Source organism: Perissodus microlepis, chromosome 16, assembly GCF_051167445.1.
Source record: "Perissodus microlepis isolate ML-2025 ecotype Zambia chromosome 16, ASM5116744v1, whole genome shotgun sequence".
Taxonomy (NCBI): Eukaryota; Metazoa; Chordata; class Actinopteri; order Cichliformes; family Cichlidae; genus Perissodus; species Perissodus microlepis.
In genome coordinates, this window is record NC_140476.1 from 3,805,066 (window position 1) to 3,820,983 (window position 15,918).

Sequence of the window (15,918 nt, forward strand, 5' to 3'; positions counted from 1 at the left end):
TACGTGGAAAAAGGCTTTACCAGAACTGCACAAACTGAAGGGCAACAAGGAGAAAATGAACTGCTAACATGAAGTGAAACTGAGCAATGAGAGCTTAATTTCTGAGCTCCCCAAAGAGAAGGAACGTCTGGCACTGGATGAATGCTCTGGCCTAATGCAAACACAATCATCCCTCACCTATTTTTTATTTCATTTCATAACAGCTGACACTTGTTTTTCAAAAGATTTGTCCATCAGCAGATTGTTAGCTGTGACGTAAAAATTCCACCTCCCCAAATGAAATGAAAAACATGCGACGAATACAACTCTTCCTTTAACTAAACACTGGAGAAACGTCATCAATTCAGATTTATTACGTGAAAAAAAACAAAACTGCTAAGTTAAATTTATGTCATATATTCTGATGGGCTAAGCATGAGCAGGGAACAGAAATGACCAAAATAAAAAGGAAATGAAACCGGAAAACACGGCCCACTCCAACGATCACTTGCATAACGCAGTGTATTTAAGAAAAAGAAAAAGAAAAAAGAGGAAGAAGACCAAGAAAGAAATCAGTAAATATCTTTAGCCTGTGCCAGTTTTCCCCGTAATGTGACGACATGAATCCCCTCTGACACAAACCCCTTTGAAAAGCCTTTTGGCAGGGACTCAACCATTTCTCCAAACACTTTTCAAAAGAATAGAAGGTGATGCCAGCAAGCTACATTGTGTCACACAGAATCTTTAGTACTGCAACAATTAATAAATGCCTGTGAAATCAATTTGCTGAACATGACTAACACAAGCAGAGCTTGATGGGAAGTGAGGACACAATGGACCTTTTGTCCAGTTAAGTAAAATAGAAAATCCAGACCTGTGCTAAGGAGGAAAAGAATATATACTTTTCCCATAACACAGCAGCTATAAATCTATTCAAAATAAACTGCCGTGTTTAAATTTTACATTTCTTATTTCTTACCTTGGCAACTGTGAGAGCTCATTGTTATGGCTGCTGTTGCTCGTGCAGACTTGATGTGGAAAGAGAGGAGCGAGGGCGTCAGTGCGTCTCTGTCATGGTCACCATCGTTCGCTACCCAGCTCGACCAAAGAGGAACATGGATTCATCACACTGTGGCACAGGTGAAGACCTCGTTGGACTGCTTCACCAAACAGCCTGTGAGGAGGAGATACAAAAAAAGCGGGGGATTTCATGCAGGCGCTCATTTATCACTGCAATATGTTCCGAATTTTTAAACAAACTTAAAACAAACACGTTTATGGTTTTTGCCATTCATTTATCCCTCCCTGCACAGGCAACAAAGCACAGACAGCCCTGCATGCCAACCACCTTTCAAAGAACTGATGACCCCAGTTCAAAGTTTCTGCCTCTCTTCAGCCCCAATTTAAATTAAATCTCTTGCACAAAACTGTCCAGGACATTCTGACACATAGTTGGTGAAAATCGCTGACAATTAGAAAATAAACTGCACTGCAATTTCTGCTATTGCTGTTACAAAACAAAGGCAAGTGTTTAATGTTCAACAGCAACTTCCTAATTGTTGTAAATCTGTTATAAATAGTCGTACAATTACAATTGTTGCTAAAAGTGAGATATAAGGTGAGGAAAATGTGGCAAGAATCAAGTTAGGACACGGTCCTGAGTTGCACTTTCTCACATGCAGCACACAGCAGGAGACGGTCTGCAACAATGCTGGAAACACAGAGTTCAGTTTAGGTGAGAGTGTGTTCAGTGGGCAACACACATGGCTTGCAGAGAATTTCCCCGGACAAATACCCTCTCCATTTTCACAATCGGACATCACGCAGCCTTTGCTCTGGGGAGCTGCTTCAGTAAATACTCTTTAATATTCAATCCAACTGGCATGGAGATTTTCATTTTGACATAAAACTCTGCTCGGTTATACAGAGAAAAGTTCAGGGCAGCAGTGCAGGTGTTAAACAGCTTGGATTTGGTGGAGATTTTTGGCTAAGTAGAGAAAGCAGGAGTGGGAATTCAGTCTATGCAGGGGCTGTGAAGACAAACTTCCACAACAGCTTGTGGGCTTACAGGACTGATGTTCTCCAGTGCTGATGGTTGAACAGCCAAGGGAGCAACAGTGGGGCTAACTACGAAGAGGGAAAAAGTACAAAAAAGGCAGACTGGACATTCGTTTTCATTTTTAACACTCTGTTGTATATGTTGGCATCTCTTCTCCACAGCAGGGGCTAAACCAAAGGACCAACAACACAGCAAACAGCAACAAGAGTAGCCCACAGGGCGGGTTGGTCCACATATTTTTGACACTGCCCTCAAGTGACAGGAGGCGGCTACAACATGTCCATGTGGGTCTTCCAAACTTTCAGTGCACGAGCAAATTTAAAACGGAGACTAAAAGAAAGAGAACGGAGTGAAAACAAACTGGCATGTTGTATAAGATGTTTATTTTTTTTTATCAAATCAAAATGATTCATTTGAACCATCTGGCTTTACTTAAAATCACAGCATGTTTACAGAGTAATGCGAGTCACTATCAGAACTGTCATCACAACACTGCCTGAGCCACACCCAGCAAAGAGATGCTTTTGAATTTGGTTGAGCAGGTGTACATCGGTGATTAAGCACTGCAACAATAATACACCACATTTATGCATCAGAGCTTACCGGGGCACACGCCTTTGCAAGCATTTTAAGATTTGATCACATCTATTACTGTTACGCTGTTACCGTGTTTGCTCCCACAGTTTGCATGGTCAGCCTGGGAAAGTCACTGCCTAAATGAAAGGCTCTAGTAGAGCCCCAAATGAAATGCAAACAGAGGCTTCATGAAGGCTTAGACTCACCTCTGAGTCAACAGCAGAAGAAAGAGGGGAAGAAAACTTTTCATACTGCCTGGTGTTTGTGTGTCTTATGCAATCAAAACTGCAAGCGGTGCGCAAACAAACACACAGAGAGGCCTCTGGCTCTTCAACTTTAACCGGCAGAAACTAAAACTCACCTCTGTCACGTCTAACAGGTGTCGGCAGAGCTGAAAACAAACATGTGGTAATGAGAGCTGCAATCAGTCCGTTTAAACCCCACAGCGGCCGCAGCAAAGTGCGTCTGCGCTCCCTTCTCTTTCTCAAACAGACACACTCGCTCGCTCTTTAAAGCTGCTAAACTGAATTACTGTCACATACCTACGTTCAGTTCTGTTGCGCAGAAAAATAAAACTTCATGGAAACGTATTCCTGCCAACAGTCTCCAGGCTCTTACCTCAGCTATCAGGAATTACCATAAACACCATAACGGTCCCTTAAGTCTAGAACAAATTCATCTGAGAAACCAGATTATTAATTGCCGTCAAATGTGAGGGGAAAAAAAGTGTCAGCACTGATGGGATAACTGCCACTTGTGACTTTGAGAAAAAGATGAATGTGTTGCTATGACAAAAGTCAAAACACAGTATTTCCACTCTTTGAGTTGAGTGTGCTCTTCATAGCATCTTTCAAGCCATGGGGCAAAACAACAATGGAAGAGGTTTAGATGTCAGTCTGAATTCCTGACAAGGGTTTATGTTTAGTTACATGTACACTGGTGACACTTGGATGACCGTGGGGGACACCGAAAATGGGTGTTGATGGATTTGCTGAGGTATGGGGTGTCAGAAAAAGTCGCCAGGGTGCCAAATGGAGGGCAGTGGAGCTATTCTCAGCTCAACCGCCTATTTTTGTCAGACGAGTTGTCTCACACACACACGCGCACGCACACACACGCACGCACACACACACACACACACACAATGTGCTTTTACAGTCTGTTATAGTGTGACAGCAGTGACTTTAGGCATTTTCTCCTCCTGCTCTCTCTGTTGCCAAACACATACACCATGGAGCTCAAAGACAAGCCTTTACCGACTCCAGCCAGTTGCAGATTGTAAAGCTGATCTGTTGTCAGTTGTGATGCTACTTCGACATGACTTCATTTTTTTTCTCCTGGAATCTTAATTACTCTACGGGGATCCCATTAAAAATGGATCCTTGTACAACACTGCAGATATTTCTTTTTCCTGCACTGTGGCACCATAAAACACATCACCTGCATCTCTTCAAGCATCTCATTTTCACCGGCTAACTCGTCTGGATAAGATTTATTATTCTCATGCAGTGAAGTTTGGATCTGGAAACGTTTCATGGCGCTTGACAGGAAAACAGCTCTCAGGACCCCTTAATGGACTTCATTTCCCAAGCACTCTGAGCACTGCCGGGAGTAATCACGATAGCATAAAAATAACATGTGGTTGGATAGTGAGCAGTAAACAACAATTAAGAGACCCCTTGCATAGCTCATGAAATGAATCATTGAAAATGCATTTGCTCCATGAAGACCGCCTCAGCCTCTCAGCCCTAATTGACTATGAATTATTCAGCTGGCGATGGGATTAGTGCCTTGTATGCCATGGACTGACATGTTTCTGAGGTGTAGAGTCTTTACAGTGTGATAGCAGCTCAGTATTCTTGAAATAGATGTGGATGGCCCAACAGGAAGCTTTTTGCTTTATTACTACCACCAAGACAAAGGTAGAATATTGTAGTGTGTCTGACGGGAGCTGGTCCATCTGTGAAGTTCAGGGTGTAAAACAGGGGCTGGGTAATGTACAGCTGATATAATTTCAAAACATATACCGAATGAGACAGTTCTGTTTATATAAGAATGTCCTTTGATGCTGAGGTATATAAAGTGTGCCTTAAATAAAGTGAGGCCAGCCATGTTGGCTCTCTATGCAGACTCTCACTTTCTGCAATTTCTCCTGACGTGAGTGATAACTAGAGCTGGGCGATAGAACGATAACGATATGTATTGCGAAATAACTTTTTCTCGATAGAAAAATTAAACTATTGCGATAGGCCTCACCGCTCTTGTCCTCTTAAAAAAAAAAAAAGAAGAACAGCCAATCCAAATTAAGTAGCGCAGAGCCGAACCAATCACAGCCGCAGTGTCACGTCACGTGACTTGTTACGTACAGCACAAGCCAAAGCCAAAATACTCAACAACAACAAAAAAGATTCAAATCTCATAGTTTTAGTTGGTACATGCCAAAGACATACGAGAACAGCTGAATCACTGCACCACTACTGCTTCCAAAAAGTCTGAAACTGTCATTGCTTTGAAAAGGTAGATTGTGGTCATGAGAATTAGAACCTGTACTCCATCCCTTTTGGGTGCGTAAACCCTAAAACAGTTCTTGCATTATATCTGCCTGCGTGCACCTTCACAGAAATGACTGTTAATTCTTATTTTGACAGTAGTTTTGGCACAGTGGACAGGAGCTTAGTCCTGCTGGAAAGTAAATCAGGATTTCCATGAAGCTCATCAGCAGATGGAAGCATGAAGAGCTCCACAATCTCGTGGTAGAAGGCTGCACTGACTTTGGACTTGATGAAGCACAGCTGACCAACAGCAGCCAACTCCAGCAGATCACACCCCAAAGCATCACAGAAACGTCACGCTGGACTTCAAATCCATTGGATTCTGTGCCTCTTTACTCCAAAATGTACTTTTATCTGAAAAGAGCAGCTAGACTACTGAGGAACAGTCCAGGTAAGACACTTCTGACAGTGTTTCTGGTTGAGGAGCGGGTGGATATTTGGATGAAGTCTATGCAAGATGGCTCTTGATTCAATGACACCAGCCTCGTCCACTTGAAGTTCTTTAAATCATCTTTTCTTTAAAGTCCTCATTTTACTGACACCTTTCCCTTCATATCAACTTCAATACAGCAATCTGGAAACAGTTTTTTGGCTTGTGGAGATCTATCGTCATCGTCATCAACTGTCAAGTCAGCAGTTTTTCCCAGGATTGTGATTGTACACATACAGAACTAGACCGAGAGATACACAAAGCATTTAAACTATGCAAATAATAATTTACTTAAGTCAAATTTACATCCTAATAATGTAAAATAATGGATTTTTGATTTTCATGAGCTACAAACCGCAATCAAATTTTTCATACAATGAATTCGGAATGAAGGTTTTACCTTTTTAATATTAGTTATAACTTATAACTTTTGTAAAATCTTCACATTTTTGATGTACTAACAGCAACAGTAACTTTGCTAACAGTACAGATTGTGTAATGACTACAGTCGGTATTAGTCTAAGGATAACAGTCACTGCTTTGTCACAAACTTTATCATCATCATCATCGTTTATTTATATAGCACTTTAAAAACACACAAGGCTGACCAAAGTGCTGAACAACAGAAACATAATAGATACCATAAGAAACTTTACTTCTGGGTAAATGACTTCACACAATGTTCCACGTCAAAATGCAAAACAGTAACCGAGTACATGTTAATGAAATGACTGGAGATAAAAATCATGAGACCAACCTCGAGACCTGGTACTGGAGTTCTACACAAATTCAAATAACATCACAGATATTGCATTAAAAGTCTTTTAAATTAAGCGACTTTAAAATGTTTTAAATGCAGCTACGGTGAAGGCAAATCATTACTAAACATTCAAGCCTAAAGTGGTGGAGGTCGTGGTTAAAATACAGTGTTTTGTTTGTCAACAACATACCATTTTAGCATTACTTCTATTCATGTACTGACTCATCTTCAGTCACTGTTTTTATTACTGGGTTAACGTCACAAAATGCTGGAATTCATCTAAATGTCAAATAAAATACCCCGACGTGGGTGAAGCACACCAGCTAAATGCCCGAAAATTCACTTTTCCTGCATCCTCAGCTGATGGTTGACTCAACCAGATGCAACTTTTTACGTTGAGTTATTTTTTTTAATTAATAGTTTGAGAATATTAATGCAACTAGGAAGGGAATATGAACCAAAATTCCCATCACAAGAACAGACAGATTACCTGAAATGGTCTTTCTTTTGCCTATAAAAAAAATGGCTATTTGCACAATGGCTAAGTGTGCAGGCCTGTCCATCACAGGTACCAAGCTCTAACCCAACACAGTTGTGCTATTAATAGACACAATCAGTGAAAGGAAAACAAAATGGGCACTAATAAGGATGTCTTTCCAAACTGCAAACCTATTGATAACCGATTTCAGAGCGCTAGGACGGGTTCCAAGTCAGGAGGAGGTCCTGGAAAAACACAAAAGAGCTAATACGGGTTATTATTAGAGTTGCGAGGCACCAACAGGGTGTAAGGGGCTGAACTGTGGGAGAATAATTCACAGCCATGAGTTCATTGGGTGACCACAAGAACTCATCAAACCTCAAAATCACATCAGTTGAGGATGAGAGCTTCTGTATAGCCGCCCATTAAAATCCCAGCATCCTTCTTGCTGCTTTCAATCTTTGTCTTCTTTTTGGGCCAAAATCCATTTTCTTTGATTAAAGTGAAATTTCAATCTATACTAATGAACAAGTCTGAACGTAACAAAGCACTCCTCTGCTAATAATAGATAAGTCCTAGCATGCACAGCTGTCTTTCCTGGAAGGTTAACATCAACATACCTGTACTGAAAGTTTTCTGGATCAAAATATAAGCAATGTGTGCTGATTTTATCAGGTTGCACGTTTCCCTACGTTCTTACTGGTTTAGAAAATCTAAACATTAGCACACTGATACTGTAAATGATAAATGGGCAGATTGTTCTATAGCATTTATACAGACATTTGTTTTTTAAAGACATGTTAGAATCGTGTAAACAGTGACAACACCATTTTTGATTGGACTATATATAGCATATAGTGCAAAAAAGTAATTGTAAAATATGTATGTGACAAATATTTTAAGATTGTCTTAGGGAGCACCAAAACACTAAAACATGACAGTGGTCATCATAATGTTACAGACAGGCAAGAACGATAATGCTATGATTTCATTCTTAGCCCGCTACCTTAATGACGATTTTAAGCCAGGAGACAAACATTATCAATTTTGTCTGTCTATAACATCATAATTAATAACTTAACAGATGGCTAACATTGCTATCATACCTTCAGCTGAAAGATCCACCTTTGATTTGGCAAAGATTTTAATACCAGATGCAATTCCTAAAGCAGCGCTCCCAATTAAGGAGGCACGGGACCAACACCAACACTAGGCGTACACTAGTTTGTGATCCCCTGAGGCTGGGTTTGTAACTCCTAATAGTTAAGGAACTAAAATTATTGTTTGGTGGCCAAGTTAACATTTATGATGGTCCATGACCTCTCAAAATTGTTCAGTGTTGTGAACATCAAATACTTCAGCTGCTGGTAAGGGGAGGAGCTGTGTACCTACCTGTCTGCAACTGTTCTGTGTGATGTTTTGTCTCAACTGGAGGAGGCTAAGATGCTGTCATTTGTATTGGTACTGCTGCAAATGATAACATAATCGCAAAGTAATTTGCAGTATTATCAGTCAAGTTAGTATCTGAGAATCTATTTTTTTGACAACCGTAACAGAGTAGGAGGTGTTGTGGAGGGAGGAAGTAGTCTGCAAGCATTGTGTGTGCATGCTTGCTTTCTTAAATTCATTGATTCATTGATTCATTCAAATATACTTCACGCAAGTAACTCCAACTCCGACTTTAAACCAGTAAGCCTGGCGCAGCAGCAGGTGAACCGGTTGTCCATGTGCTCCAGGTCATGGTTACAGAAAAAGGTTACAACTGCTGACGAAGAAGGACCACCACTGCCAGCGTCAGTCCCAGATGGTGATATTGAAGTAAATACAGATGTCGAAGACTCTTGGTGCATAAGCAGGTGAATGGCATTGAGGACCGCTATAACAGCCAGCCAGCCGACCTGTGCGGAAAACCCAAACTGTTAAGGGCAGCAACAAGGCGGCTAGCAGCAGAAGAATGAGAAAAAGCGCAAAGGGATCATCTACTAGTAAAGTGATGGTGTCATTCCAACAGAGGGCTAAAGAAATTATAATGAAAAATATACTGCTAATATACTGAGGCCGTTAGACCTACAGCCGCGCACGTTTACGTGTGGAAAACACTGAATGGTTAGCATGTGCCAACTTTAACACTGTCAGATACCGAGAAGCAACTTTTGCCATCTGCATCTAGTTTTCTAAGTACACATGGCACAATGAAGGTTACTGAAGTGAGACTAAAACCAACATATGGTGATTAAGAGGAATTAAAATCTAAACTACACTCATTTGAAAAGCAACTGTCAACTGCAGTTTTGGTTTGATAGACAAATTACTATTTGGACCATGCTGCTTGAGTATGAAACCAAAGCTCCAATGCCATTTACAAAGTCAATCAGTGTAACATAAACAACATGTGAACAAACAGGGATGCCTGTCCCAAATGCCAACCACATGCTAACTGATTTTAGAGGTTCAAAGTCAGGACAAGAACAAAAGAGCTAAACAGGGTTTTTTTATTGGAGTTTTGAGGCACCAACTGGGGATAGAGCTGAATGTTGGAGAATAGTCAACAGCAATGAACTCATACAGCACCCAAAGGGGGTCAACACAAGGATTCATCAAGCTTCAAATCACATCAATTGAGGCTGAGAGCTTCTTTACACTTGGCCATTGAAAATTCACAGTCCTTTTTTTACTGCCTTCAATCTTCCTCTTGTTTACTTTTGCTGTTTTTCTGGCCAATATCCAGCTTCCTTTCTTTTTATAAACTTGCATAACAGTAAGCCAAATGAGAAAAAACAATGTACTGTAACCATCTGTTGACTGGTTGGCTGCTTTAGTTGAAGGATTCATGTGCAGCCGATTTCCCCAAGTGTCATTCAAACTATATTAGTGTCTTCTCAAACACTGTGCAATCAAGAGAAGGACAAAATAAAAGAATAAATGAATACAGTCTGAAATCAAAGATACAGTAGTATTCAGAACGGCAGTGAGCTGGTGGAACGACCTTCCCAGTTTACAAATTCCTACTGGGTGACTGTGGATTGCTGGGTTTTATTTGTCTCCGAGCACAACAGTCGCATTAATAGAACCCATTAGAATCCATTAGTGTGACAACATCCACAAAATGTCCACAAACAAGCAAACGTTCTGAGCGCCAGCTTGTGCTAAATAATAGAAGGAAATTGGAAAGTCAGACCCAGAATTTCACAAAGCACAATGGAACCAAGATAAATGAGCTTATTAAAGAGATTAAAAGAGGCAAACTTAGGACATAAGTGCTCATGAACTTTGGTAAGGTAATGATGTAGGTAGCCCGTGTGCTTGCTGGTCTAAGGTCACTTACTGCAACTTCTCTTATGTGCGCCTTTCTCCTATTTTTGTCTACATTTCTCTTGTTTCTTGATTTTACATATTTCTCCTGTTTGCTATTTATATTTTATCCCAGCACAGTTGATGCGGAGCACCTACATTTTCATAGTCCATGTACAATGACAATAAAGGGCTATTCTAGTCTATTCTACACATCTTGAGATTTCTGCACTCCTCTGAGTACAAGCCAACATGGAACTTAGAGGTTTGATGCATGTACTCCCTATGATATTAATGCGTAGTACTGAATCTGGGCCAAGACGTACAGCTGTTATACATCCACTATATCTTTCCGTGCTACACCCTCCTTGGCGCAGTGATGATACCAGCTGGGGGACAAATCATACAAACAAAGCTTCTCAACAAGATTTTCTTCTTTGTTGGAATCTCAACTATTTTGTTTTGCATGCTTTACTTCCATCTATACTGTTTGAGTTTGTTTCGGCTCTTTCACAAGCGCTCGTTGATCAGTGCATCATTTCACACGGCATTCCTATTGGTCAGTTGGCAGTCAGCAGTCACACTGTGAAATGCTTATCCTACACTTCTGGCACTTTATGAATTTTGCCTCAGGCTTGGTTGGTTTAAAGACCAATATAACTTTGAACCTCTCTTATTACGTGACTTAGTACCATGAGTTTGGAGTAACGACCAAAAGATATCAGCATGACATATCACCTGTCTTGTTAGTCAACTTTTGTCTGGGAAACTCCAGGAAAAAATAGAGGCTGAATCAACTAGATGATTGAAGAAAAATAACAAAAAAACCTCTTTTTCCTTGCACTTTCCCAAAACCAGCATTTTAATCCTCCTAATAGCTCCTAATAGAAATACAAAACAATCTCACGGTACACCAGGAAATTATTCTCTCTGTTCATACTCAAACAAACAAAAGCACAACTTGCAGGCCATCTTATAAAAGCTTTTTCCCTGATGAAAAGATGAAAAGACTGGTTACTTTGCATTTACCCCAATCAGCCCAGTGTTAGAGACAGACAGAAGTTCTCTTTTTCTTTACTGTCAAACCCAAAGCCCTGCTTGAAAACGCAGACTTCCTAATATTACAGCCTTTTGCACATGGCACTAACTGCAACAGATTCCTTTAAAGTGGACATATTATGGCTGACATAATAACAATAGCGGGACTTCCAGTCTGTATCATGCTATTAAGTCTCATTTAGCTTAGATATTACAAGGAAAAAAACCTATTTTCTTAAACACTAACGCCTAAGATCCAACACCCTCCAGCAGATATTGGGCAAGAGGCGAGTTACGCCCTGGGAAGGGCGCTGGTCTATCACAGAGCTAACACATGCACATGTCTTTGGATTGCACAGGGAGAACACCCAAATCCCACACAGAAAGGCCCCGGCTGACCAGCTGTGAGGCATCAGTTCTTACCACTGCACCACCGTGCTGCCCACATCAAAATCCCACATTGCACAGTACAATTAGGAATAATTCAGTTCCACAAACACAAAAGTCTAAAATGTGAGACAGTTACTGCAGGTGTTTAAGCCATGCAGATGTTTTGTTAGTTGGACTCACAATTAATTTACAGTGATTTAAAAACTCTCAGTTATCCTTTAAGTCCTTACTCCACGTAAAGCTGTCGAAAGGGGAAAATCAAATGTGCAGGTGACTTTTTGTCTTTTAAAGTCAATACAAGCAATACAACAGGTGTTTCATTTGAAATCTGACCAGATTATTTATGCTTCTCCTGTATCTTACTGTACACCCCCATCATGGAGATGCAGATACAGATGGATACAGAGCATCTGGTCAAAATCCAAGAACTGTCTTGGGTGGGTCGATCAACTCTGGTAGGGTCGTCCTTGCCAGAAAGTAAAAGGGTCGGACTCAGTTTCGCACTCATATTCTACAATAACCCACACAAATCATCATCACTGGTCTACAAAGACTAAAATCCAGAGGAACTGCGAGATATTTCCCACCCCATGATCGTTGCAAAGAAAACAAGAAAGTGACTTAGATAATAATAACTGAAATCATTACCACGCACTACAACCATGTCAACACTTCCTCTTTGCATGTAGAATGCAAAATGGCAGTAATCGCCACAAAGAAAAACTTTGTGCAAATGCAAAACCATTTATTTCAAACAAAAACATTTTTTGTGGCGGCTTTGCGTTCCTCAACGCCATAATATGGTCTTCCTCTGGAATTTTTCATGTGGCCAAAGAATAATTACAGGCTGCCAGCCCTGTGGAGTTTTATTAGACATGTTTAGAGTTTGTTTTGTACAACAAGACTTTGCATATGCTTCTTAAAGGGGACATCCATCCTCCAACCATCTTATTCTCCCACTTATTCCAGCTCAATACTTGGACTCAACTCCTTAGAGAAGTCACTTTTCCAACGTTCAAATAACCCTTATTTATCCTACAGTAGGCCTTGGTGTAACCTCTCAGGTTATCCACTGTCTCAACAACCCATTTAACTCACTCCCCAAATCAGCTTTCTTCTGGTTGGCTGCCCGTCTCAGTCAGAAGGTTCAAGTTTGCAGCTGCTGTGCTCACAATCAGTGCGGCGTGTCTGAGATTACATGACATCACGAGAAGCCAAGAGTGAAAAACAGTCTAGAGCTGATCGTTCAGAGATGCCAGAAGCCCGAGCGTTCGGCTCACAAACATTTGTTTCTTTCTTTTACACCATCATCTTCACTATGCTGTTACCTTCAAAGGATTGAGATCATGATGTAATGACATCCGTCATCATCAAACAACTGCATGAGACCACATGAGGACGTTTTGAAGCTACAGAAGATCAGACATGCCTAACGAGTTCTCAGTCACAGACACTGCTGAACATCAGCTCTTAAAGAGTAAGAATATAACAGGCAGCAGGCTGTAGAAAGAGATCCTGCCATAATTCAATGATCCTGTTTTACGTCTTCACCAGTCTGGCCTGTGCTCTCGGCAGACTCATCCTTTAGGAGGACAACTCAGACATTTCTTTAGTGGACTGCTGTGACCTTGTTCCCGTGGGGCCTGGAGTTTACAAGCATGCGCCAGCAGTGCTCCAGAGCTTGTAATGCTGAGGGAATAGTTTCCACCAGTGAAGGCTTACAGGAGATTTAGCAGAGCACAGGCACAGCCCTGCTGCTGCTCCGCTCTGTTTATACTTCACCAAGACAAAGTTTACAGCCAGAACTGCGGCAGCGCGGTCCGACCTCAGCAGAAACCTCCATCACACACACGCACGCACACGGACACCCGTGCTGTCTCTGTGTTACTTGAGGAACTATGGAGCAAAGCGGTGCGTTTAACTACAAGAACAAAACTTTATGTGAGCTCGAACAGCTCCGCTGAAAGCGCGGCTGTTTGCACCGAAACCTCCCCAGAACATCTGGCAGCCCTTCGCTGTAACCTCAAACTCATCATGAAGGCAGTGTGCCAACACGAGGCAAAAACAGTGAATACGCTTTAATAACAGTGCGCTTCTCACCGAACTGAAAGCTGAGCAACAATGTTGCACAACACACTGTTTTTGATAACCTACTACAAACTGCTGAAAGTGAGCAACAACGCTTCTATTGCGCAACACTCACGGCTTCCTTCAGCTGACTGTAAAACACCCCACAAACCCACACGAAACAGAGTAAAGTGGAGTTGCCCCACGACTGCAGCTCACTTCGGGGAGACGCAAAGCGCAGCGACCCCAGAGATAAACATCGCTAACTTTTTTCAATCATGTGCCTTAAACGTCCAAAGCAAACACTGTTTATTTTTCCACAAACACGGAACAGAAACAGTACCTGAACCGAGCTGTGCTGGCTGGGAGCTGTTGCTGTTCTCCCGCTGCTTAACAGCATCCGCGAAGCAGGGTTTTAGGACCCGTCGGTGCCGTTAAAAAAAAAAGTCACTCATCCAACAGATCCGCCATACTGAATTAATCACGTGTCAGACAACCCCCTGTGTTTCCGTGGGAGGCGGGGTCTGCGGGCAGTATGATTGACAGCTGACGGGAAAATCTCTAAGTGGACACCAGGTGAGACCACCATTCTGACACACAGGTATCATCACCCGTCCTTATCCTCCTTTACTACCAAGTACATTAAGCTTTTTTTTTTTTTTTAACTTGTTTAATGGGGTTTTTATGTGTTTTACATTCAATAGAGGATTCATTTGATATCCAAGTATGTGCTCAGCAAAGACGTATATGTCCTAATTTTGTTTAAATTACAATAAACAGTAAAACAGCTCCTGAGTGCTGATTCAAACCTTTAGTATTTTTAGGCAAATACCAAAGTACAGGCCAAGCAAAACCCAGCCTGCACTAAAGAAACAAGGTTTCTAATGTCACTGGAATGCTCGGCACTCCTCTTACTTTAATATATAACACAAACAAGCCTGTACTTTTTTTTAATCAGGAAAAATAATGCACCCACTGGTACCGAAGAATGGAATCCCCACGCGAACTCAGTCTGCTGTTTCAGTTGGTTCTTCCCACTCCGGGACGACTTTCCCAAACTGCAGATAACATGTGTCAACTTGTCACACGCAGTAGCTGGTTTAATACTTAGGTGGAGAGATATGTGGCAACAGTAGATTTTCCAGAAGGGGTTGGAGGACTGCAGTTGCCCTCCTGGAAGTGAGCCTTCTAAAACCATATACCCTTCAAATTACACACACACACACACACACACACACACATATATATATATATATATATATATGTGTGTGTGTGTGTGTGTGTGTGTGTGTGTATAAAGCTGTTTTATAGTGTTCAAGGAGACGTTCAATAGCCACAAAACCACATATGTAACTCTTATCTGTAGTTATTTTTATTTAATTTAATAACTGTACAGTACTCTCTGTATATAATAACCATTGTCCTTAATGTAAATATGTAAGAAAAATTGTGTATGTTTCTGTTCTGTGTCCTGTGTACTGTTTGTTTGTATATGTGTCTTTTTGGCTGCTGTTACAACCAAATTTCCCCTTGTGGGACAATTAAAGGATTATTCTATTCTATTCGATATCCACACAGCACCAAAAGGCTTAATTCTCATCAGGGGGTACTGCTCTTGATTCCCCTTGTTTGTTAAAGGAACACTTCCGTAAGGTGAGAAGTGCAACTCCGACTTCCTCTAACAAACTGGAGCATGGTATACATCTGTCTCATAGTTTTTCTCTTCAGTCGCCACGATTAATCCCTGTGACAGCTTTACTGGCTCGGTCAGTTTTACACAGCATCCCAAAATAAGTCAGCGAACAGTGAGTTCATCTTGTGTATAATATTAACTACAAACAGATGTTTAGTTTATTTAAAAATCATTACTGTTGTGTTTAAAAGAAACTACAGCACAAAAGAGATGAGTTCATAGCCTGCTATAGACAGCATGTGTGCCAACAGCAGGAAAGCTACACAGGCCATGGAAGGATTTTCCTTTATTTTACAGTATTTGCACCTATTCATCTGCATGTTCATGTAAATATCTCATCAGCCAAGCAAGTTCTTTTCCACAGATATGGTTGGTCTCAACCATATCTGTGGAAAAGAACAAACCCAGTGACTGTTAGCTCTCTGGGTGAAAATGTCTTGATGACATAAGAGGTCAGAGGAGAACATCCAGACTGCTTTAGGCTGATAGGAAGGCATCAGGAACTGAAATAATCACTTGTTCTAAACAAAGTATGCAGAAGAGCATCTCTGAATACATCACGCTTCAGATCTTGAGGCAAATGGGCTACAGCAGCAGAAGACCAC

The 15,918-nt window shown here is 41.1% G+C and overlaps 1 protein-coding gene across 2 annotated transcripts in view; it reads right to left on the reverse strand.

Moving 5' to 3' along the window:
* hdac4 (histone deacetylase 4) overlaps window positions 1-14,082 on the reverse strand; it is a 119,970-nt gene extending 105,888 nt beyond the window's left edge. Inside the window, exons 1-2 of one of the 2 annotated variants that reach the window (XM_084908257.1) lie at window positions 13,964-14,082; window positions 959-1,153 (exon numbers count right to left, since the gene is read on the reverse strand). In XM_084908257.1, the coding sequence (XP_084764383.1) occupies window positions 959-980 (22 nt within the window). In that variant the 5' untranslated portion in view covers window positions 981-1,153; window positions 13,964-14,082. The remainder of the gene's footprint in view (window positions 1-958; window positions 1,154-13,963) is intronic. The other variant, XM_084908255.1, reaches the window with a different exon arrangement.
* Window positions 14,083-15,918: the final 1,836 nt, after the last annotated feature.